At 36.8% G+C, this 22265-nt stretch overlaps 1 protein-coding gene across 6 annotated transcripts in view; it reads right to left on the bottom strand.

Moving 5' to 3' along the window:
- rims1a (regulating synaptic membrane exocytosis 1a) overlaps positions 1–22265 on the bottom strand; it is a 108155-nt gene that overhangs the window by 20571 nt on the left and 65319 nt on the right. For 2 of the 6 annotated variants that reach the window (XM_088086220.1, XM_088086222.1), the window contains exons 7-20: positions 19704–19744; positions 17814–17927; positions 17319–17418; positions 16729–16852; positions 14839–14856; positions 13304–13350; positions 12282–12397; positions 12060–12190; positions 10359–10530; positions 9758–9905; positions 9430–9486; positions 5719–5881; positions 4129–4227; positions 3522–3581 (exon numbers count right to left, since the gene is read on the bottom strand). In XM_088086220.1, the coding sequence (XP_087942346.1) occupies positions 3522–3581; positions 4129–4227; positions 5719–5881; positions 9430–9486; positions 9758–9905; positions 10359–10530; positions 12060–12190; positions 12282–12397; positions 13304–13350; positions 14839–14856; positions 16729–16852; positions 17319–17418; positions 17814–17927; positions 19704–19744 (1390 nt within the window). Of the gene's footprint in view, positions 1–562; positions 641–3521; positions 3582–4128; positions 4228–5718; positions 5882–9429; positions 9487–9757; positions 9906–10358; positions 10531–12059; positions 12191–12281; positions 12398–13303; positions 13351–14838; positions 14857–16728; positions 16853–17318; positions 17419–17813; positions 17928–19703; positions 19745–22265 lie in introns of all 6 variants that reach the window. The other 4 variants (XM_088086217.1, XM_088086219.1, XM_088086218.1 and 1 more) reach the window with 4 other exon arrangements.

Genomic DNA, 22265 nt, shown 5'->3' with positions numbered 1-22265 from the left:
GCAAAAGACAAAAACTTGCATTGGAAAAGACGTGGTTCTTTGATGAAAAGTCAACTATATAACATCAGTGCAGATGCAAAGTTTGACTCCCAGGATGCACTTGAAAAACATCAATCACTAAGCTTGGAATTGTACTACACACTACATAAGAGCAAGATTATAAACTATAATTTTCCATTAAAATTGACTTACTTCTGAATTCTAGGTCAGTTTTGGATGAATTCAGCAAATTTGGTGCATTTGTTCCAAAATGCAATTACAAAGTGTTTTCAACTTTCTACATCTCTAACACATTACTCAAACTAGATTCTTCACCATAGCATTGGCCGACAAGGCTCATGGGTATTGTTTTATCTATAGCTGTCTGCCATGCCAAACTGAAAAGGAAAACCTGATTACCCAGAAAAGGTGCAATAATAACTGATGGCCAAAACATAAACCTCTAGGGTCTATACAATATCTGGTAAATTCCTGTGGTTCTAATTTTAGAGACATAAATAGGTTTACAGAGCAAATGTAATTGTCTGTTTGAAGCATACTGAGCCCTCACCTGTGGACTTACCTGGTTAGGTGTTTGTGGGTACCGTTGAACAAAAGGGGCATCTTAGGTGGCAGTGTGTTATTGTACCTAGTGGATCTCCTGATGTTAGCATGCATGCAGCAGACAGAAGTAGAAAAATAGGAGGAATGGGTGGGAGAGGAGAAAAAAAAACCGTGGGACTGTTTGAACAGCAGACAGAAAGTTTTGTGGTTCCAAAAAGGAGCGGACTTATCCAGTGATTTTATGTACTATGCAGCAAGTTATTGAGGCATTTAAAGATATGCTGTTCAGAGAGGTTTAACTCCTCAATTTTACATTTTCATTTATTTTGATTTTACTTTAAAACAATTCTGGAGACTGGTTGACCTGAAAAACATCAATTATTTCTAAACTACATTTCCAGGTCTTTTTTATCCTTTACCATTTTTTTTTCAATTTGTGGGACAGGTCTTTAGTTGCTCATTGACTTTTCTTCCATGTTTTCAAATGAAATCAAACTAATGCGCTCAGTGTTCAAAGGGTTAAATAGTTTGTAAAAGGTGGCTGAACGCAGCTCAAGAAAAGTGATGTCAATCCAGGTTTTAAAGGGTTAATTGTTTAAAGTAATCACTTTCCTAAATGCTGCTGAGTTAATAGAACATTTCAGACTAACCTGGTAGTTTTTTTTTCATTTGTCATTTTAAGGTTGCAACATCTTCACAAAATTAAGTAAATACAACTACATTTTAAGTAAACTTATTAATTAAATATATATTTTGTAATATTAACATACGTTTTTCAAGGTAACTAGTGTCCAAGATATTGTAAAAGTAGGATCAAAATAAAAATGTAAAGTTATTTCTTCACAACACTCATTTTGTTTGCGATATGCTTCTAAACAGTGCCTTGCTTGCAAAATCACTGGATAAGCTTGTTGGTTTTTGCAGTGTAAGCGAGTAGAACTACAGCACTGCATGACAGGCATACAAGCATCAAAAGCCAGCTCCCGTCTCTACTGACACACTTAAAAACACTGTCCCTCCTCAGATACATCTGTGTCTACAGAATATACAAATATGAAAATGTTACCAGCTTATGATATGACTGAGAGGTATAGATGTATTAGGAGACATCTCTGATGAGACATACAGATGTGTTCTCAAGCGTGTGACTTACCTCTTTGACTGTGTGCTCAAATAATCTAAGGCCCAATGTGAAGGTTATCTTAAAAAGGTGATCTTAAAATGGATTATAATATGGAAACAGTGCAGAGACAAGACCTGCAGAGAGAACAGCAGCATGCTAAGAATGAGCAGTCTGAATGCAAGCATGGTCCTGTAGTGTCCTCTTGTGGATCTGAGGCAGCAGTACAACTTCACAACCTGCTCTTTGCTTTCCCTTCCTCAATCTGTTCTACTAATACTACTACTAATACTAACATTATTTTAAAATGAAAGTTAACACCTCTGTGTGGCTGCCCACATGCTTCCTGCCTGACTGGTACCAAAAGTTATTGGGAAAATGACAAATTATTATCAAGTCAAGTCAGTGATCACAGGTTATATTTTACTGTCAACAAACCACATGAAAAGACCAAAACCAACTTTGAGTGTAACTGTTTGTTATTATGCTATGCTATATGTTATTCTTCTGATCCATAGAGCTCAATTATTAAGAAAAAAAACTATTGAAAATACACCAAAACAAACACACAAACATTGTAGTATATTTTGACTCCCACATTTGCCATCCTGCTGCCTCTACAGACAATACAGACAAGAGCCAAATATCTATTAATCCGCAGCTGAAAATAGTCCCTAACGCAAGCACCTTTCCCTTTTTGTTTGAGGAACAAAACTACAGTGCACAATATTTTTTAGTAGAAACAAATGGGCTTGGGGTTGAGAGCCACAGACAGGGTCGGGAGGTGGAGCACTATTGCAAAATGGACAATGAAGACACTGTCGGCATTTTTCATGGGATTTGTTGACTATAACAAAACTATGGACATTGCTAGTCTTATCTTTGAAGTGTAGTACACAAGTTGACTTCTACTGTTTTTTTAGGTGACATTTTTTTTGCATTGCATTGGGAAGAATCTTATGTTGGTTTTATTTTCTGTATACAATTTAACCCTTTAAATCCTTTGCAAATTGGTTTGATTTCCTTTAAAAACATAGGGAGCAAGCTAACAAGACATGACCCAAAGATAAGCAAGATATTAGTAAAAAGTAAAAGTAAATAAATAAAAACAATATTTAAAAAATAAATAAATTACCTGAAAATAAGCAAAACATAGAAGTAAAAAACAAAACAAAACAAATGACTCGGACAAAAGCGCTGAGAATTGAAAAATAATAATAAAATAAAATAAAGTCAGAACAATAATAATAATAACAATAATAATAATAATAATAACAATAATAATAATAATAATAATAATAGCCTATATGTATATTTTTTTCGGTAACACATTTTAAATATTTAATCATACTACTTCTTAATATAATTTTCTTGGATATTGTTCCCTCTGTTAATTTTTCTTCTCTTCTTCAATACATTTTCAGGTCATTTTCTTGTCACGCTTTATTCATTATTTGAAGTTTGTTGGGCATTTCTTGCTGAGTTGTTCATTGTCCTTTCTCATATTTTTGAAAGTAATCAAATTTCTCAGGTTTCAAAGGGTTAAATAGCTTGTGAAAGGCGGCGGATCATAGCACAAGAAAATGTTACCATGTCAATCCAGGTTTTGAAGGGTTAAATGTACTTTTACAACACCTATTTTACTTATCAGCAAAGTAAAAATAGGCTTGATTGCAGTAGGTCATTTTCTCCCTTTTTTCCAAGAAATTAAGTGATGGATTTAAGTTGTTGCTTTTCTTTTATTGTATAGAGAGATATTTTAATTTAATAAAAGAAAAAAAAAAAGACACTGCACACAAACAACTACAACTAAACGGGAACGAAAATGTAAACAAAATGTCATTATTGGCCAGTTTACCTGGTGTGGAGGCACTCAGCACTTTTGCCTCGCATTGACTGGTGGATCATGATGACCTCACTGTGGTTACCATGGGGATGGATGACACATTAGGAAATCAACAACAGTCACAAAACCAGAAGAGCAGAAGGAGAAGAGGGTGAATAGGAAAGAGAAGCTGTCCCTGATTGCCACACACACACACACACACACACACACACACACACACACACACACACACACACACACAGAAATGCCTCAGCCATAGCTGTTTTGCTCTAAAGTCACTTTATACAACATGACGATTATCGGAGAGCTACTGCACCAAACGTGGTTTGAGGCCCAAAGAAAACAGCCATGAAAAGGGGAAATTTGGTGAAAGAAAGGGCAGAAAACAAGGAACTTAACCTGTTTGCTCAAATGATGTTTTAGCAAATCTAATGACAGCCGGTCAAGCTTACATGAAGAAACAGAATAGGCAGTCACACAAAACTCAGCTCTCTCATTCCAACTGGACACACAGATAAGCCAAGTATGTCACACGCAAAAAAACATACAGTCAAATGAAGTTTGTTTGACAACCAATCATCTAATTAGTTCTATTAAATGGGTGCTCACACACACTCACCTGTCATCCAGGTACTCCTCCTGGTGGCGACCTCTGGCAGCGTCGTAACGGGTCGGAGAGCGAGATCGACGAGTGTAAGGAAGCTCATCATCCAGACTCCTGAAAGACAGGAGGGAAGGAAAGGAGGCATGAGGAAAAAAGGAAGAAAGGAAGGAAGAAACGAGTGAAGACTTATGTCAGGTTAGTGGTCAGGCGATATTGCAGCAGACTCTTGGCGGGGCTCATTTGGCTGGGCCAGTAAAAGCAGAGCTGGCAGCACTGTGTGTTCTGCATCAGACATTTCATTAGTAGATGGACTCTGTTTGCTGCCTTCCAGCAGACTCTCTCATTCCTCCTATCTCTCTATCCTGTGTTGCTTTTACCTCTAACAACTGACCAGTGTCTTCCCACCGGGCTGCAGTAGGTCCCCCATTAGACAATGGACCATGCCATCTCACACTTAACAGCCCACAGTTTTAAAGTGTGTAAATTATGTTTTATACTTAGCCAAAATATGACCAGTTAGAGCATACTAAATATATAAATTAGTGGCAAAGAAGTGGATTATAAGTGTTGAAATTTGTTGGAATTAGCAGTAACAACATGGTCTCAGAGAGACCACAACCAGTTAACACCACATGATGTGGTGATGGCACATACTGTGTTGAAATTACCTGCCAGCACCATGGAAACAGTGCCAATGGAAAGTTAGTTAGGATCCTTTGTCATGGTGAACACATGAATTTCCTGGTTTAACGATGTGCAATTTGCAGGGTTAATGTTATGACCCCACAGATAGTATAATGAGTAAGAAGGTCCTTGTAGCACTGAGGTGGTGGATGAGTCAAACAAAATGGGACTTTCACTCAGGAGACAGCTGTTTGTGTCCTGTGTGAAATGTGTGTCCCATGTGAAAATAAATGTCCATGTTGACTACTTTAAACTAAATGTTATGCACTTACATCATTTTACTACATACTTATGCTCCACATGTAAAAAAAAAAAAAAATACTAAAAAATGTATAGTATGTCAAAAAAACGTCTTGGTATAGTGTGTTGAGAAGAAAGTCATATATATCGTATAGTATATCAAAGATATTAAAGGAAAAGTCATACTATTGTATGGTTAAAAGAAGTTATTATACAGTATGTAAAAAGGTCATTGTATAGTATATTTAAAAGAGGTTATTATACAGTATTTTTTTTTAAAGTCATAGTAAAATATGTTGAGAAAAAATTCATAGTATAGCATGTTGGAAAAAAACAAACAAAGAAAAAGTCATAATATGTCGTAAAGACAACCTTTTCTAGACCTACTCAAAAACTTTTGGCACCTAAATCCAACCATGCTGCCACCACATAATTCAAACACAATACTTGCCATCACTACATAATGAGATGCTAAATCTTATGATCATTTTTTGTGAAAAGGTCAGTTTACAAATGTTTTACAGCTAAGCTTACAACTTAAAAAAATTGGGTGTATCACTTTAAATATTCCTAACTCTGTTTCCCTAAAACTTATTAATGACTCATAATATTTCACAGTGAAATAGTACATTTGTTTAAATTCTGAATGTTGCTCTTGAAATCACATCCTTTAACCCTCACCTCTGGGCGGGAACATTGGCTGGCCGTGACCGGATTCGTCCCTGCTCTTCACGGTGCGGAGACACCGAACGAGAACGTATGTGATGGGCGGGCGTCCTCTGCTGGTCCGGCACCTCCAGGGTAGACCCGGACTCCCGCTGCCTTTCTCTGCCACGTCCATCTGCTGCTGGGTGGGAACGGCGGTGCACGCGGACACACATATAGACACACTCTCATCAGTAAGATGAGTAAGACATCAGAATTAGAAGTATTAAAGAGCTCTGTAGTAGTTCTAGTAAAGACTTTCTGGATCCACAGCTGATCCATAGTTAAGTAGAATCTAAGACAACCTCTACAATTATACATATAGATTACTTTTATCCAAAAACCCCAAATAATCAAAAAGTAAAAGAGAGTATTAAATAAAATTACTTTTTAGTTTTTATGACATCAAATTTAATTTTTGATTTTATTCATAGTAGCAAATAGTAATTCAGTGTATTAACATTCAGTAATTATCTCTCATATGTAGTTTTACTGGTTAAGGCGGGGTCTGCCATTCCTGCACTGGGCTTAGTGTCACACAATATGTCAGTGTATGTCAAAGTATGCTTGTTTACTACTCTTACCATGGTGCTTACATGGAGCCTGATACCACTGAACATAATTATATGGCAACTACAACAGGACGGTCTGTCTCACGGATGCGGACTATTAAAAGATTAGTCTAATAATAGAACAGCAGCTGGCTACTTTTCAGTACTGTGTCCTGTATTTTTTTAAATGTAGTAAAGAAAAAAAAAGAACTTTTTCTTTCTTTGCTGGTGTAGCAGAACTATCTCAGGAGATAAAAATATAAACAGAGAGACTGATCAGCCTTGAAGGGATCTGTGGGAGTTTGTCAGGCTTTGTTGTGGTCCCAAGGTCACTGGTTTCATTTCCAAGAGAACAGCACCTCAAAGCTCACAGTGGGTCATTCGTTTTGCTTTGGAAAGTGCTACCAAGGATTTTTCATTTATTCCTACCATGCATGGAAATTAAAAGAAAAAGTAGGTCAAAGTAAGGTGTATTTTTCCATCCCTCCCATCCCTCTTTTTAACTTGGGGATTCATTAATAAGAAACACAGGTGGATACAGTGGTAGATAGGGTTCGACTGATATAATGTAGCTAATATTTTCTGATGAAAGGTGATACCACTCAATATCTTTGAATTTAACCAATTTAATTCCAGAATTCCAGAATTTCCCATTACTACTAGGCATCCAAATTACACACTGAAATGTGTATTTTTTTGTATGGAATTTGGTCAGGGTGAAATGGTATTATACCCTATATTTTTTTGTCTCCCATACTTATGTGATATGTGATAAAAATGTTACATAATCAATTCAGATTAATTTAGATTATCCCAAAGAAATGTGCAATAATTCAGCCTAATCCTTACAATAGCCAATATCAACAAATCTATACACCAGTCCAACCCCAACATACAGACACAAACACTCAGACGGACATTTACCATACACAGTTATGCACTTATACACAAACACAAACAAAAAGCCCAGAGTTTCAACATACATGGTAGTAAGTTATGTTTTAGATGGAGACCCACTTCAGAGCTGAGGCAGAGCGATTGCCTGAGTGGCGCATGGAGCCTGGATGGTTTCTCCCCATGCCAACATGTAGTCTATGACATGACAGCGTTTCCCATTCATTATTTTATTTGTGGTGGCCTGTCATACGTACTGATGTCTTTTTTGTTTTTTAACTGAATTTCATTTTTATTTCTTTTTTTAAGTAATTCGCTAAGAGTGTTTTAAAATCATAGTGGCAGACAGCAGTACAATAAAAGGTATGCAGAAATATTTGATGTCATATGAAAACTTGGAAAAAAGGTAACTTGGATATTTTTCAACCTGGACCATTTTCCCATGTTTTTTTTTGAGTGAAGCAACAATTTTTGAAATGGGCCCAGTGTGAGTGAAACAAGCTTTAGTGTAATTATTGCAGGCAACTGGCTCAGACTGTTACTTTACAGCAACATCATGCGGCTTTTAGTTGATTTTTAAATCTCATTCCCAAGTCATCAAATCCTGACGTTTTTTGGGTTGGTGCCTTGTTTTGACCATCATCATTTTATCACAGTTTTGTCTGTAACTTCCTGAAAGCTGGATGCTGAAACAAGTCGAAGACGTAATCATTTTTAATCATGTTCTACCTTTAGAACCTGGCCAATGTTATAAAGGCATTTTAGCTTTTTTCCTAAAGACGAGTGCCTTGCTTCCTGCCTGTTTCTTTCTACAAGACATGTTGGTATTTTAGAAAATTTTGGGAAAAAGTCTTAGCAATCACCTTATAGTTGCATAATGTTGCCAATTGTATGACAACATAATGGAAATGATCCCTACAGAGATCAGCCTCTTTGTTAAGAATAAGAAATGTTTTCTTTAATCAGAAACAGCCCCAAAATCGATGTCAAACCCAGCAGACTCCATTTAAATAGACAATAATTTTATCATTGTAAAACACATTTTGTAGAGAGTCAAAGAAGCAAAATGAAACTCATAAAGGCGGTCATGGTTCGTCTTTCCATTGTTTCAACAATCTCCAGCACTGGTTTGGATTGAAAATTCTTTAATTCACCCAGTTAGATGTGTAAATATGGTGGTGCTACACACATTTAGATTATTGTTTATTTTAATGGAGCCTGGTGTGTTTGATGGTGGCGAATTCGGTATTTCGGTCAAACATTTCGGAATTTCTGGTCAAACAAAAAGTACTCAAACAAGTAGTACTCTTTAACAAAAAAGTAGACCTCTGTAAGGATCCGTTATGTAATGTTATCAGACACTATGGATAATCTAAACCTGTCTGTGACAAAAACAAAACGTGGAAATAAATTAACTGTGTTCAATTGCCTGTAGGGATTACACTGCAGATGCTTTTTGCCAAAAACATGGAAAAATCCAGGTTGGGAAATACCAAAGTTAATCCTTAAATGTCAGTTTACACTGAACCCTTTAACACCTGGACTGACATTAGTTTTCTTTTGTTGCATTCAGATGCCTTTTTCCACCATTTAACCTGGAAAAAAAATGGTTTGATATCTTTCAAAAACACATGAAAAAACAAAATGAGCAACTGGGCAAGAAATGTTGCACAAACTGCTAAAAAAAAATAGTAAAATGTGAAGAAATTGATCTAAAAAAAAAAAATAGCTGGAGAAAACAGAAAACAGAAACATAAAAAAAGGAAAAAGAAAGGAAAAATTTAATTAAAATGTTTCTGTTTTAGGTGGGCAATTTTCTTGTAATTTATTTTACTTTTGTGTTTGTGCAAATTTTTTGGCCATTTTTGTTAATTCCTTTGTGCCCTCTTCCCATATTTTCAAAAGACATTAAGCCAAATTGCTCAGGTTTCAAAGGGATAAGTCATCCTGAACAATAGTTTCTAAATACTTTTCAATATGATAAGTTAGCTTCAATAAGTTAGCTTTTCTCTAGTTTCTGTCAGCTGGTGTAAATTTTGCTTACCAGTATAAGGGTTGCTTGTCGTGTACGAAATACATTTGGGACAAAATGATGGGAACATTTTGGCACAAAACTTATTCCATACAAAACAAAAAGTTATGCATACACCTGTTCAGCCAAACAACCCCCAAAAAACACCACAAATAAAATAGAGTTGGTGGGAAACACTGATAGTAATACTAGGAAACGATCCCCACCCACCTTTAGACACTACTGCTGTACCTCCATCAAATTCAGGCTCTGTTATACGCTGAGAACCTAAACAGTCACAGACACACACATAGAAACACACACAGATATGTACATACACCACACACACACACACATATACACATGCACGTATGCAGGCACATCAAAAAACAGACTTTTACACTGATTTATGTATTAAACTTTGCTCACTGATAGTAAATCACACACAGTCCTTTCTCTCTCATACAGTGAAGCATGCACACACATTCACACACAGAGATTATGGAAGAGTTTTTACATAAACAAATGCAATTCGGGGCATTTATAGATTGAGACTTACGCTGCAGCTTCTTGCCAGGGGCGTCTGTGTGTCGTCGGGGGAGGTACGGGGAGGGTCGGGGCAGCGGGATGGATGAGACATCATGGGTTTGAAGTGGGTACCAGTGAGGCTTGTCGTCCAGCAAGGCCGTCTCCAGCTCTATCAGGATCTGCTCAAGTTATAATTAACACAGCAATAAAATCTTTTACTGATATTCATGACAAATAATTAATATAACACAGATGCTGTTTAATAATACAATTTTACAAAGAAAAAATGCAAGAAAATAGCACAGCAGGCTAAAAAATGTACAAAGTGTGACTTTTGCGTGTGTGTGTTTGCATGTTCTTGTCCAATCAACATAGTGAGGACAAAAGAAAGTATTTTTGCAGCAGAGTGAGGACATTATTGGAAAGTGAGGACATTTTGACTGGTCCTTACTTCTTCAAAGGACCGTTTGAGAGTCAACACTTGGTTAGGGTACAATTAGTGTTAGGCTGGAGTTAGGGTAGGGGTTCGGCTTGTAGTGGTAAGGTAAGGGGCTAGGGAATGCATTATGTCAATGAGGGTCACAAAGATATAAGTACAAGGATGTTTGTGTGTGTGTGTGTGTGTGTGGTACCTCTCCCATAAAGGTGCTGTCCTCCTCTGGTGACCTGGGCTGGTCCCATATCGTCAGCTCCAGCATGTGGTTGCGGAAATCCCTGCGATGGACGTGCGAGTAGACAAACGTCTGGTTCCACTTGGGCTCGCAGGTCTTCTTCATTGTTTTCGTCCTTCGTTTGCTCTTGTCGCTGTGTTTAACAATATAAACACTCAGCCAACCAAGTTCCCCTTTCAGCACTCATATTTATTGTTTTTCCAACAATAAAACTTCCCAGACACAAATTACAAGTCTGCTTGGCCTTATTGATCTAAAGTTATTACACTTTTATGTGCTGGAATGCATTTACAAGTGACATTGAGTTGGGGTTAAAGTTTTTTAACTATGAGCTAAAGCAGCGATAGATGTGCTTTAACCTGCAGTTCCGCAAATGGCCACTAGATGCTGGTTCTCACTAAGGTCAGAAGGTAAAATATCCTTTTCAAGAGGGAAATCCTTAACTGTCAGTCAGTGTTTGATACATGTTGGGATTTCCAAGTATTTTACTGGGAAATTTGCAATGTGTAAGTTTCAGTGGTTAATCTGTCTTAAAAAGGATTCTTAATCTGTTACAGCCAACTGTGGTTGGTGATTGCTTATCCCAACCAGGTGTCTTACTGTGTGCCCAAATTTGGATTTTATGGCTCTAATCAACTCAAAAATATGGAAGCAAGCTTTAATTGAGGCTCCAGAAGCCTTCAGAGAAGTTTTTATACTATGTTTACTGGAGACAGTGCCTGACCTAACATTTGGCGATCAGCTGGTTGTAGATCGTAGTCCAGTTTCGATCAAATTTACATACATGTAGCATACGCTGGTCCACGTGTGAACAGAGGTACAGACAGTAACCGACTATTGTCAGAGCCGCTGCAACCTGTTCACATTCCCTGGTCATCAAACACTGACACTTTGTCACGCCCTCTCATTGGCAACTTTTCAGATGCTCTTAGTGACTTTATTAAAAAAGCAACTAGCTACAAATTTAGTGATTTAAACAGACCACCAGGGAAAAAGTTCAATGCACACTGATCCATTCCTATGCACACTGCATGTGGTTTGAAAGCTGCTGTGTGATGTTTCTTAGTCCGGAAAGTATAGTTCAATAAAAACATCAATATGGATGGTCTATCCATGTCTGCTAGTTAGCTGATTATTCAACAACACTGTCGAGATTACTGCGGTTATGTAGGTTGATAATAAGGTCACGTTTTGGACAGAAAAGCTAATGCATTTACGTTTAGGAAAGGATAATGCTCTAACAATTAGCGCAATATTCTGTGGGGTATATTAAAAAAAACAGATATGAGTGGTCTAACACAATTTGCTAGTTAATATCATGTTCGCTTTCTAACCAAGTAGGCTCAATTTGATAGCTTTAGTAGTAGTTTTTACAAGGTTTTCACTTCTGTGGATGCCCTCATCTTTTTTTATCATATAGTGATTTTTAAGGTTTCAAGTTCCTACTGGTTGTGAATTAAAGTTTCCAAAATTGTGTATGCTGGCATTTAGTTTGAAAAAAGAAAATTGGAATTGGCCAAAATCGGAATCAGCAGGTCAGACTTCTAGTTCATCTAAACTCACCACCCAGACTGCATTTCAGTGCAACTTGCAAGAAGACTTTAATGTCATCTTGCTTAACCTATGCTGATCCCTAAGACTCCTTGTGAAGAGGCGGCATACCTGCGGTCAGGGAGGAAGTACATTTTGACGTAGGGGCTCCTGGGCCGCCCGTCGGGCCGAAGAGGAAGCTCTGCAGCCTGCAGCACGTTGACTATTAGCTGATGACCCACTTTGTCATACCAAAGCTTCACCTGGGTGGCAAACATACACAAACAAGTTCGAATGCTTCATCTTTACTTTGACACATTAACAGCCGAACACACTCAAAGTGCGCACACTCACTGAGAGTTGCCCTGGCATTAACTGTGGAGCATCCTGAAGCATCCCAGGACTGGAGGGAGACAGGACATTTAAGGATGGTCTCTCCATCTTCTGGGACTCAAAAGAACTGGAACCTGCTATGAATGCAAAAAGAGAAAGAGTGATTTGAAATCCCAAGAAAAGAGTATCAGATCTAAACAAGACAAGAGTCAGAGGGAAAATGTGAGAAACTTGTTTTGCAAAAACATAGTCTCTTATGTTAGTTGATATCTACTTAACAGCCAGCATCCATTCCTTTCCCTGGAAAACTTCACATAAAAAACACAGACCATTCCACATCTGTCAGGATGACAAATGACCAAGCTTCTGTCCTACTTTGAGTCCAATAGGCTTTTGTTTAGAAGTATTGGGGTCTCATGTGCCATATAAAATGGTCCTGAGATCAAGTTTTATTTTTACTTCTGTTCTGACTAATGCAGAAACCCACTTCCCCACGCTTGGTGATTGGATCCCAAGTGAACAGCTCTAAGTACAGGTGTGAATGCACCAAATGCATCCTAACATCTCAAGATCTGATCGCTCAGACCACATTTAGAGGTGGTGTATGAGATTTTCACAGTATGATAACTGTCTCAGAAAATATTGTGGTTTCACATTATTACACATAATTATAATTAGTCGGAATGCCTTTAAAGAAATGAAAAAGAAGGGTAAGTTTTGGTTGCACAAATGTTTAATCACAATAATACATATCTGCTTTCTCGAAAAAAGAAAAAGCAAACATGTCTATGAACAAATATTAAAATAAATGTAAAACTAATTTATTATCACATAAGGCTTAACATAGAAGCAAAATTCTCTCTATTTAATTTCCAGGCTGTTTTTGGCATCAGACTTGTCACATATCCTTATATTATATATGAACCTGAACAAAACAAACACCGTAAAAAAATAAATAAATATAAAAAAATGTATAAGACAGATAATCAGCCAGACAGACATATGAATACAGACTATTTCAACATCCCACGGGAGATACCTACTAGATTCTAATGGAGGGTGGGACGTGTCGGGGATTCTTGGGATATCACTGGAAAAGAAGCAGAAGACCATGTCAGTCACCTTTACACTGGCATCTAACTGGATTAAACAAAGTTAGTAGTGTTCTTGATGCACAAGCACACATGCATATAAATGCAGTAGTGGAAGAAAGTAGCGCTGTATTTAAAAGTTGTTTGGAGAAGCAAAGGGAAGATGTGGGTGTAGCCAATTTCTTCACGACTGCAGTGTTTCCCAGACTCATTCAGACATCTGGTCTGGCCAGCGGTCATCTAAAATAATAATGGATGGGAGCCATTGGCTCAATTCTGTCCACACCATCATTTTTTCTTATCCACCACCACCATCACCACCACTACAATTAAGGATCCCATGGGTAACACCAGAATCCATTGCACCAGCTCCATGTAATAAAAGCATGGTAATTTGTGTGACACTTATCAGTTTAATGTGTCCTTTTATATAAAAAAAAAAATCTGAACAGTCTGAAAGTTCAGTGTTTCACATTTGCCTCCCTAACATTGATATTTGGAGGGCTTTGTCAGTGTTTGTTAGCACACGAGATGACAGCCTTTTAAATTTGTTAGTCACACATTGGGCGACAAATACTTCAGTGTTTGGTAATAGTTCAACATTTGGTAATCCACACTGATTCAATCTCTTTCTCAGAGTGAGATGATAAGATGGATACTGCCATGGCTATGCAGTAAGTTTAGAGCTTAAATCGGGATGTTGTTAGCCTAGTTAGCCTAGCTTAGCACAATGCCTGGAAGCAGCAAGGTCAATGACTTTATTTAACCTGAATTTTAAATTGTTAATAACCATAACACAGTTTCCTCATAAAATTATACTATTGCAACTAATTGTTTAACATTATTTTAAAGGAATTTTAAAGTGCTAACATAAAAACATGACAAATCCATCTCCTCATTGCAATTGGAAAGAAAGCAAATTTGTTAATTTCCCAAAATGTTGAACTATTTCAAGTTTTGAAATTGAAACCTTTAATTTCAAATACAAATATTAAACTGATAAGTGTTTCATGGACCCTAGGTTGCCTTGGAGCCCATTCCAAAATCAAAAATTGAAAACATGTAAATGAAATAAAATAAATATTGCTTGCTTTATGAATCCCGATGCCCCAACTTCCAAACCAAGAGGTTAAAAGTAAAAAAGAAATAAGCATTTCTTATTTGTAAGTGCTGGATTTCACTCTGGGATACTACAACTAAATTCCAAACGCTGCACAAACAGTTTGCTTGCAAAAGCAATGCTTCATTGATGGGCATTTCCCATTTGGCCATTTTGCATCCCTTCAAGTGAAGTTTTATTTAAATTTAATTGTTGATAAGAAACTACAGCTATTTTCACAAAAGTCAATATTTGCATCAATTGGCATCCCTAATTAATAAAATTCAGTTCAGTTCATCTAGGGATACAAAATGGCACCAGCAAAACCAAAGTAGTTTCCTTAAGCGTGAAAGGATTAAGGTCCTAGTAAAATGGTCAGATTACTTACTGATATTTTCTATACACCCTTCGCGAGTGTTTGGAGAGAAATTAATACATTCAACTATTTTCCCCAACAAAGAGCAATTAAATCTTGAGAAAGGCTACAAGAGCCTGAACCAACAGTGAATATTTGACCATGAAATGAGTCTAATATAGAGCCATTACAACAGAATAATCTTACTCACAGCAATATTTATCAGAAATACTGAACCGCAACTTGTACCGTACATTTGTTACTAAATGATCTATGTGAGGTTACTTAGACTAAAGTGTCTCAAAAGAAGATTATCCTGGAAAGTTATCAAGAAAACTAGAACCTAATTTTAAAGTGTAGAATCAAGTAACCAAAATTAGGAGATTGTTTATTGTTGTGTGTGTTACTGTACATATTAGAACTGAGATTTCTATCATGACTCTTTTGTGCCATTTTTTTTTTGTTTGTTTCAGATACATATACTAAAATATTTTGATGACGCTTTACTTGGCGGGTCTTTCCTTATAATTTTCTATTGAGTTCCTTGTAAGTGTTCTGGGCTATATAATTTGTTACTAATGATAGGCCAATGTAAAAATAGAGACAATGTTCAAGTGGTAAACTTCCAATTAACCAATTTCAAAGAATTTCTAGCAAAACACAGTAAATCAACTAATTCAACGTGTAAAGAGTCAAGCATCAATAACAAAGTAGTAATAAAATGACAATTTTCCATTGATTCGTATTAAAATTACATAGTTCTTTAAGTAAAACCTCCAAATAAATGATTAGGTTATTATTTGGAAATTAAAGAACTCTAAAATAAAGCATTTTTAAAAGAAATACCAAACATCTACTCTCCAGGTTGTGATATTAATTTAATGTCTCTTATTATTATTATATAAAAACCAGCTCTTATTAATTAAACTATAGCTATGGATTAATTTAAACACTTAGTTTCCAAATGTCTGTCACATCACAAATCACAAGATGTACCATTTATTCAAGCATGCTGATCCTCCAAACTATGTACAGTAATTTGAACATAATCAAAAAAAATTAAATGCATTATAACGAATAACTGTCAATAGAAATACATCTACTACAGTGAGTGTTAACTCAAGACATCTGAACAAATAATAATGAGAGACAAATCAATTAAGTCATCATTAGATTGTGAGAAAATTAATGGCATAATGAATTGTGTCCCTAATAAAGCTCCTCAAAAACATATTTCAAACTAATATGTCTATCTTATTCAATTTAAATTCCTTTAAATTCTGTTTTAAGACGCTAGTAAAGACTACATCCAAAGCACATCCCAAAAGCATCAATAAATAAATCCAAAAGAGTATTCTGACTTTTCCTATATAGTCCCTTAAAAGAGAACATATCAACCATTATCTGATAAATACATTTTATGAAACTAAAAATTCAGCCATTTTTTTTACTTTAAAGCCACAGGCCAACTCATGCACTCACAGCTGTGCCCATGTCCGGCTTGGCATCTGCCAGCGAGAAATATCTGATGCAGCCACTTCCTGTCTTTTATGGAGCTTATTTTATTTGGTCAGTAATAATTCACCTTACATCATCCAAGGAATAAACACAAGTGCTTTTTTAAAGGGGACACATGAGACAAGATGGAAATCTCCTGTTTAAATAACTTGGCAACCCCCTGCAGCAGGTAATGGCAGGCTATTTTTAATATTAAGATTGCAGTTGCACAGTCGCGGTCAGAATACAAATAAACGTCCCCTTGTGAGGTTGGCCAACTCTGAGTCAGAGCCTCAGCCAACACCATGTGGTTAGATATGGGTTAAATTGAAACATTTAGACAGGCCATTGAGCTATAACTCGAAAGATGCATTTTCAGGATATGATAGTGACAGGTGCACAGGGTGTGTTTTATTCCTGACTTACCCAATAGGCCTGGATACCACCAGCTCCACTTGAGGCTCAGCTTGAGATTCCAGGATGATGTTGTAAACTTCCTTCATGGTCGCCCCCGGTAACAGCTTCCCATTCCACTGTAAGACTTCATCCCCTGGAATCAGACATGCATGTGCGTTTGAAAATTGACAAAAAATGACACACTTTTTTTCATCAATGAACAACTTGTCCCAAAAATCGCAAGAAATTAGTAAAAGGAGGATTAATAGGAAAACGATCCCCAAAATGTCCTAGACTAGACTAGATTTATAATAATATAAAATTTTATATTTAAAATTATGTATCTTAAAGAACTTATAAAACAAATAAAAACTTCAGCACTTTTTTAGGTTATTTTCTTGTTTTTTTTACTTTTTAAAAATGTTTGTTTTTAGGTAACTTTTTTGCTGTTTTTTGCTACTTATTAGGCCATATCTTGTTAAGCTGATGTTGTTATGTTTTAGAAAGAATTTTTGCTTGGGTTTTAAAGGGTTAAAGGCCTAATGTTTCCATCATAATGACTTTTTCAAACTTTTTTCAAGACCTGCAAATAGTGTACCACATACGATGGTTTAGACTACCTGCTCTGAGATGTCCCACCACGTCAGCCAGGCTTCCTTTCTTGACTTTAGTGATGAAGGCACCTAATCTCCCTGACTCTGTTATTCTGCCTCCCACCACCTAGACAGAGACACAGAGACACAGAGAGACAGAGACACAGAGACACAGAGAGACAGAGAGACAGAGAGACAGAGACAGAGACAGAGAGACAGAGACACAGAGAGACAGAGACAGAGACACAGAGAAACAGAGACATAGAGACACAGAGACACAGAGACACAGAGAGACAGAGACACAGAGAAACAGAGAAACAGAGAGACAGAGACAGAGACACAGAGAAACAGAGACATGGAGACACAGAGACACAGAGAAACAGAGACAGAGATTAACGTAATATCTGTCATATCAAGGGTAAGCAAAGGTAACTGAAAACATTACAATAACGTCCATAAATTAGTAGCACTCTGTGTGTGTGTTGTGTGTGTTTGTGTGTGTGTGTGTGTGCCCGCTCTGACCTTTAACCCCAGCAGAGCTCCGGCTTCTTTAGGCATGGTGGCACTCCTCTTGCTGAGGGTGATTCGTCCAATCAGATGGTCTCCCTCTTTGGACGGCTGCCAGGTTACAGGATGCTGCAGCGGGAGACAACAGGAGATGCTGTACATCCAGACTCACACACTGACACTCAGAGGACACATACACTAAAGATACACACAGGAAGACAAAATCTGCTACTGCTGGAGACATATTAACCATTCTGAATGTTAGGATATTTTATATTTGTATGTTGTTTTGGCTGCAGTAAGCCTTATGGAAACTAGGGTGTTTTCCCTCTGCCAGACAGTTTTTGATCGTCTGTTGTTACCTGTGTTCCCAGTGTAAAGAAGTTTCCCTGTAGTAAGCATGCCAGGCCAGTAGTTGGCGCTGTAACTTTGTAATGACACACCAAAGAAGAACACCACGTGCATGTGCAAAGTGCATCTGTGATGTCACCATGCATTGCCAGTTCACACACTGACAGAAAGGATGGCATTTTCAAAGATTACACTCTGGAACCCGGTTTGTAAAAATTTGCATTTTCAGGCCTCCAAAACGCTGTTTTCATGTGAACAAAAGGCCAAAATGGAACAAAAGCTTAACCTTTCTTGCAAGAACCATTGCTTTGTTAACAGCCCCTGAAATAGTTGTTAAATTTATAAATGGATCAAAGATTTAGATAAATTTTGATAATGTGGCTAAGTGTATGTCCAGTTACTTTAAAGGTCCACCACACCAATCCAACGGTCAAATTTGGGCCATCACAAAGCGTCTGGCGCCCTAGTCTTTGCAGTGTGACCCACGCTGTCGGCTCTTGTCTGATTTTTTCAGCTAATTCAGCATGTTAAATTGGCATCAGAGATGACAGAGCCCATCGGTGAATAAAATTACCCTGACCAGCGGTTCAGTGCATGAGAGGAGAAACTAAGGCGAAGAATTTAAACAAACAGCTAACGTCAAAAGGAAGTGAGATCCAAACAAATTATTGTTATATAAAATCAGTTTTTCTTTATGGTTCGGCACAGTAAAAATGCTTTGTTTTTTTAACACTGGATTGTGTTGTTAATGTGCTAACTAGCAAACTAGCATTAAGATGGTCTTCCTGTTTCCCTTTTTGAATGGTGATTACAGACAACTGCCATCTAGTGGTAAGGAGGGGTATTTACTCTCACACCTGCGCATAACGTATATGCTGGTTGGTGGTCAGTTAAAATCTTTGCAGTGTATCCATGTTTTTGGCCTGGACACAGGTGTCATGAGGTGATGCATTGGTTATATTTTGTCACCAGTAATTCTTTGATGTGAGTTTGGTGTGTCTGAGCCTTAAGAAGTATTATTTGATGAATGGTTACTTCATTCATTGTAGTTTCATTTACATCTGAATGCATTTTTTCTCTGAAGGTTGCAACAGTTTGCAGCATTTTCCCTGACACAGATCAGCTTAAGTTTGCTACCCAGTATAAACAACTGATATAACGCAACAGTCAATTAACACTATGCTCATAAAAACCTTTACGAATGCTGGTGTTTAAGTCTAGATCTATGGATATTTTCTGAGAAAAGTTGTTGGTAGTTTTACATTAATGGATTCTGTGGAATAATAAATAAATGAAAAAAGTGAGAGCTAGCATCACTACAGACAATGAAGACAGCAGAGAGACGACTTCCTCAGCAGGACTGAAAGTGCTCACCACGGAAACCAGGATCTTACAGCAGCAAAGCAGTCATACAAACACACGTCACATGCAAAAGAGAACTACTGACATGCCTATCAGCTCCTCTGAAATCTGCAAAGACAAACTTGGCTCCACTTCAAGCTGATCTAAAAATGTTTTAGCTGAAATTGAAAAAAATAAGAATCAATGACTTACATGCCATACAGTGGGGTCATGTGGGTAGCACTCCCAGTCGCCTGCAAGAGAAAAGAGACCAGCTCAGACACTGTGCATGAAGCAGGGACGGTAACCTTCTTCGTATTCCCGTCATACATTCACACACACACTAAAGCGTACAAGTGTATACACAGCACATACCAGCCTGAGTCCTCTCATACGCAGCTGAGCCAAACTTGGAAGGTATTTGTTTACAGTGGAGAGGGTTAAGTTTATTGAATATTCAGGCCTGGGCTAGAATTAGAAATTTATCACCGCAGCGGCAGGACTCGGACTCAAAGTAGTCCACCGAGGCGGTGATGATAAACCAAAGCTCTGCTAAGCCTTTTAAAATGCTCCAAATCCCTCCCAGATATTTTACAGATTAGATGGTGTGGATTTCCTCCAGGGGTGATGCAGCGTTGTTAGACTTCATACAAACTTTAGTAAATAATGACCTCATGTTGATGGTCATTATGAAGCAATTTAAACACAAAATATCTATTGATGTTACAGAGACACATTAAAAGAATGCATATTTTCCTTTCCTAACGTTAATATTCTTTAAAGAACGTATGCTATGTTAACATATATTCCATTATAGAATTCATTCACCGCAAAAAAGCTATTATAACTTAAGTAATTAAATTAGCATTTTAATATTTCATTAAACAAAAGTAAGTCGATAAAATAAAACAAAAACTACAATTTTTATCTTCATATTACATTTACTTTCTCTGTCTTAAAATGATTTATTAAGAATTTCATTTCAAAATGGAGTTGATTTCTTTATTCTAATATATAATTTCAACATACAACAAAAGCAAATCTATAAAATAAAATAATCTAATTTCCCATTTACTTAGTCTGTCTTAAAACAATTTATTAAAAATAAATTTTTAAATGAAGTTTATTTTTATTCTAATACTTAATTTTAATCAATTAAAGTTAAAAGGTATAAAAAGGTTCACGGGCCAGAACTATAATAATTTAATAAAACAAAAAGATTTATGAGGAGCCTTTACTTTTTTTTAACAACTTTTGTTATGCGTTTACCGATATCATACGACATTTCACAATCTGTTTCCTGCTTTTACACATAGATGTCGCGTCCGCTTCAATTTTAATTTCTAAAATGGTAGAAGCTCTCACTGGCCAAACAAATCACACATGGTTAATCAGAATCTATAAATTCTGTAGTGTAATAAATTATAATATTATTCTAAAATAAACTCAGAGATTTAAGTCAGTGAGTCAGGTAAGCTATTGCCAAATAAGCATTAAAGTTCATTTTTAATCTTAGAAATAATTTGACAAAACAATCACAAGTCAAGGCTCACTTACTCAACCTTATCACGCAGTCCTCGTCAGTGGATGGAGCCGACTAAAGCTCAATTTGTGAATTTTAAATATTGATTGTTTTGCTAAATATTTCTGAGTCTGTCATTTGGTAACTGGTACAGTTTCACTTTAGTTCAATATGTGCTTATAGTACAGTGCACTGTATGCAAACACAATTTAATGATTTACAACAATGACCATGATAATGATAATGTGTTTCATTCACGGAGAGCTCAACAGGAACTGGAGTATTTTCCTCGTGTTCAGCAGGATATTTTGGGCAGACAATTATACACAAAATATTCCAGTGATTCATCCCACATCACGTCCCGCTATAGTCCAAAAACACAGCCTCCTCTTCACACATGGGCCGAGGGGCGGTGTTGAAATGTGTGCAGGACCCCGACGACACTGTTATGACACAGAGTAAAACAGAGCCAAGCGTTCCTAGGAGCCAGGAGGCTATGAGGTTAATGAGTTGTGACAACTTATAGTGACATTATGTAATCTTAAAGCAAACGCTGCGACGATAGACAACTGAGTTCTCAGTTTCATAACTCGAGCGTGAATGTAATTTTGTGCAGTGGGTGGGCCACATGGGTGAGTGTTTACCCTCGTGTTTCCAGACTTCTGAGGACCTGAATGAAGAGGGAAGGCTATTAAAGTCACAGTGGGGTCAGGACCCCGGGAGGGGCCAGAACAGTGACGGCAAACATTGGCACTGAAAATATGATTTGTCATTGAAAACAAAAACTTGAACTGAAAAAGGAAACATTGGCACTGAAACATTTGTATATGAAAAAGTTGTAGAGTGAATGCAAATCTTTTAGACCCAGAGCGATTAACCCTTTAAAAACTTGGTTGGACATCAGTTTTCTTGTGTGTTCAGACGCCTTTCACAAGCTATTTAACCCTTTGAAACATAAGCAAATTGGTTTGATTTCTTTTAGACAAAAACATGAAAAAAATGCAATGACCAACTTGGCAAGGAATGTCCCACAAAAGAAATTAACAAAGGTGACAGAGAAAATGACATAAAAAATTATCTGAAAATTAGTTTTAATAAAGGAGTGACAATTATCGCACAATTATTAACAAAATACAGAAAAATGTCTAAAAAGTGATATTTATAATCATCATAATTTTATGTGTAGACTTACCTCAGAAAAAACAAATATTAAAAAGATAATTTTCCTGTTTTTTTGGGGGGGGGGGGGGTTC

Source organism: Plectropomus leopardus, chromosome 13, assembly GCF_026936395.1.
Source record: "Plectropomus leopardus strain MGB_pleo_1.0 chromosome 13, ASM2693639v1, whole genome shotgun sequence".
Classification (NCBI taxonomy): Eukaryota; Metazoa; Chordata; class Actinopteri; order Perciformes; family Serranidae; genus Plectropomus; species Plectropomus leopardus.
This window is presented reverse-complemented; position numbering and strand designations above follow the sequence as displayed.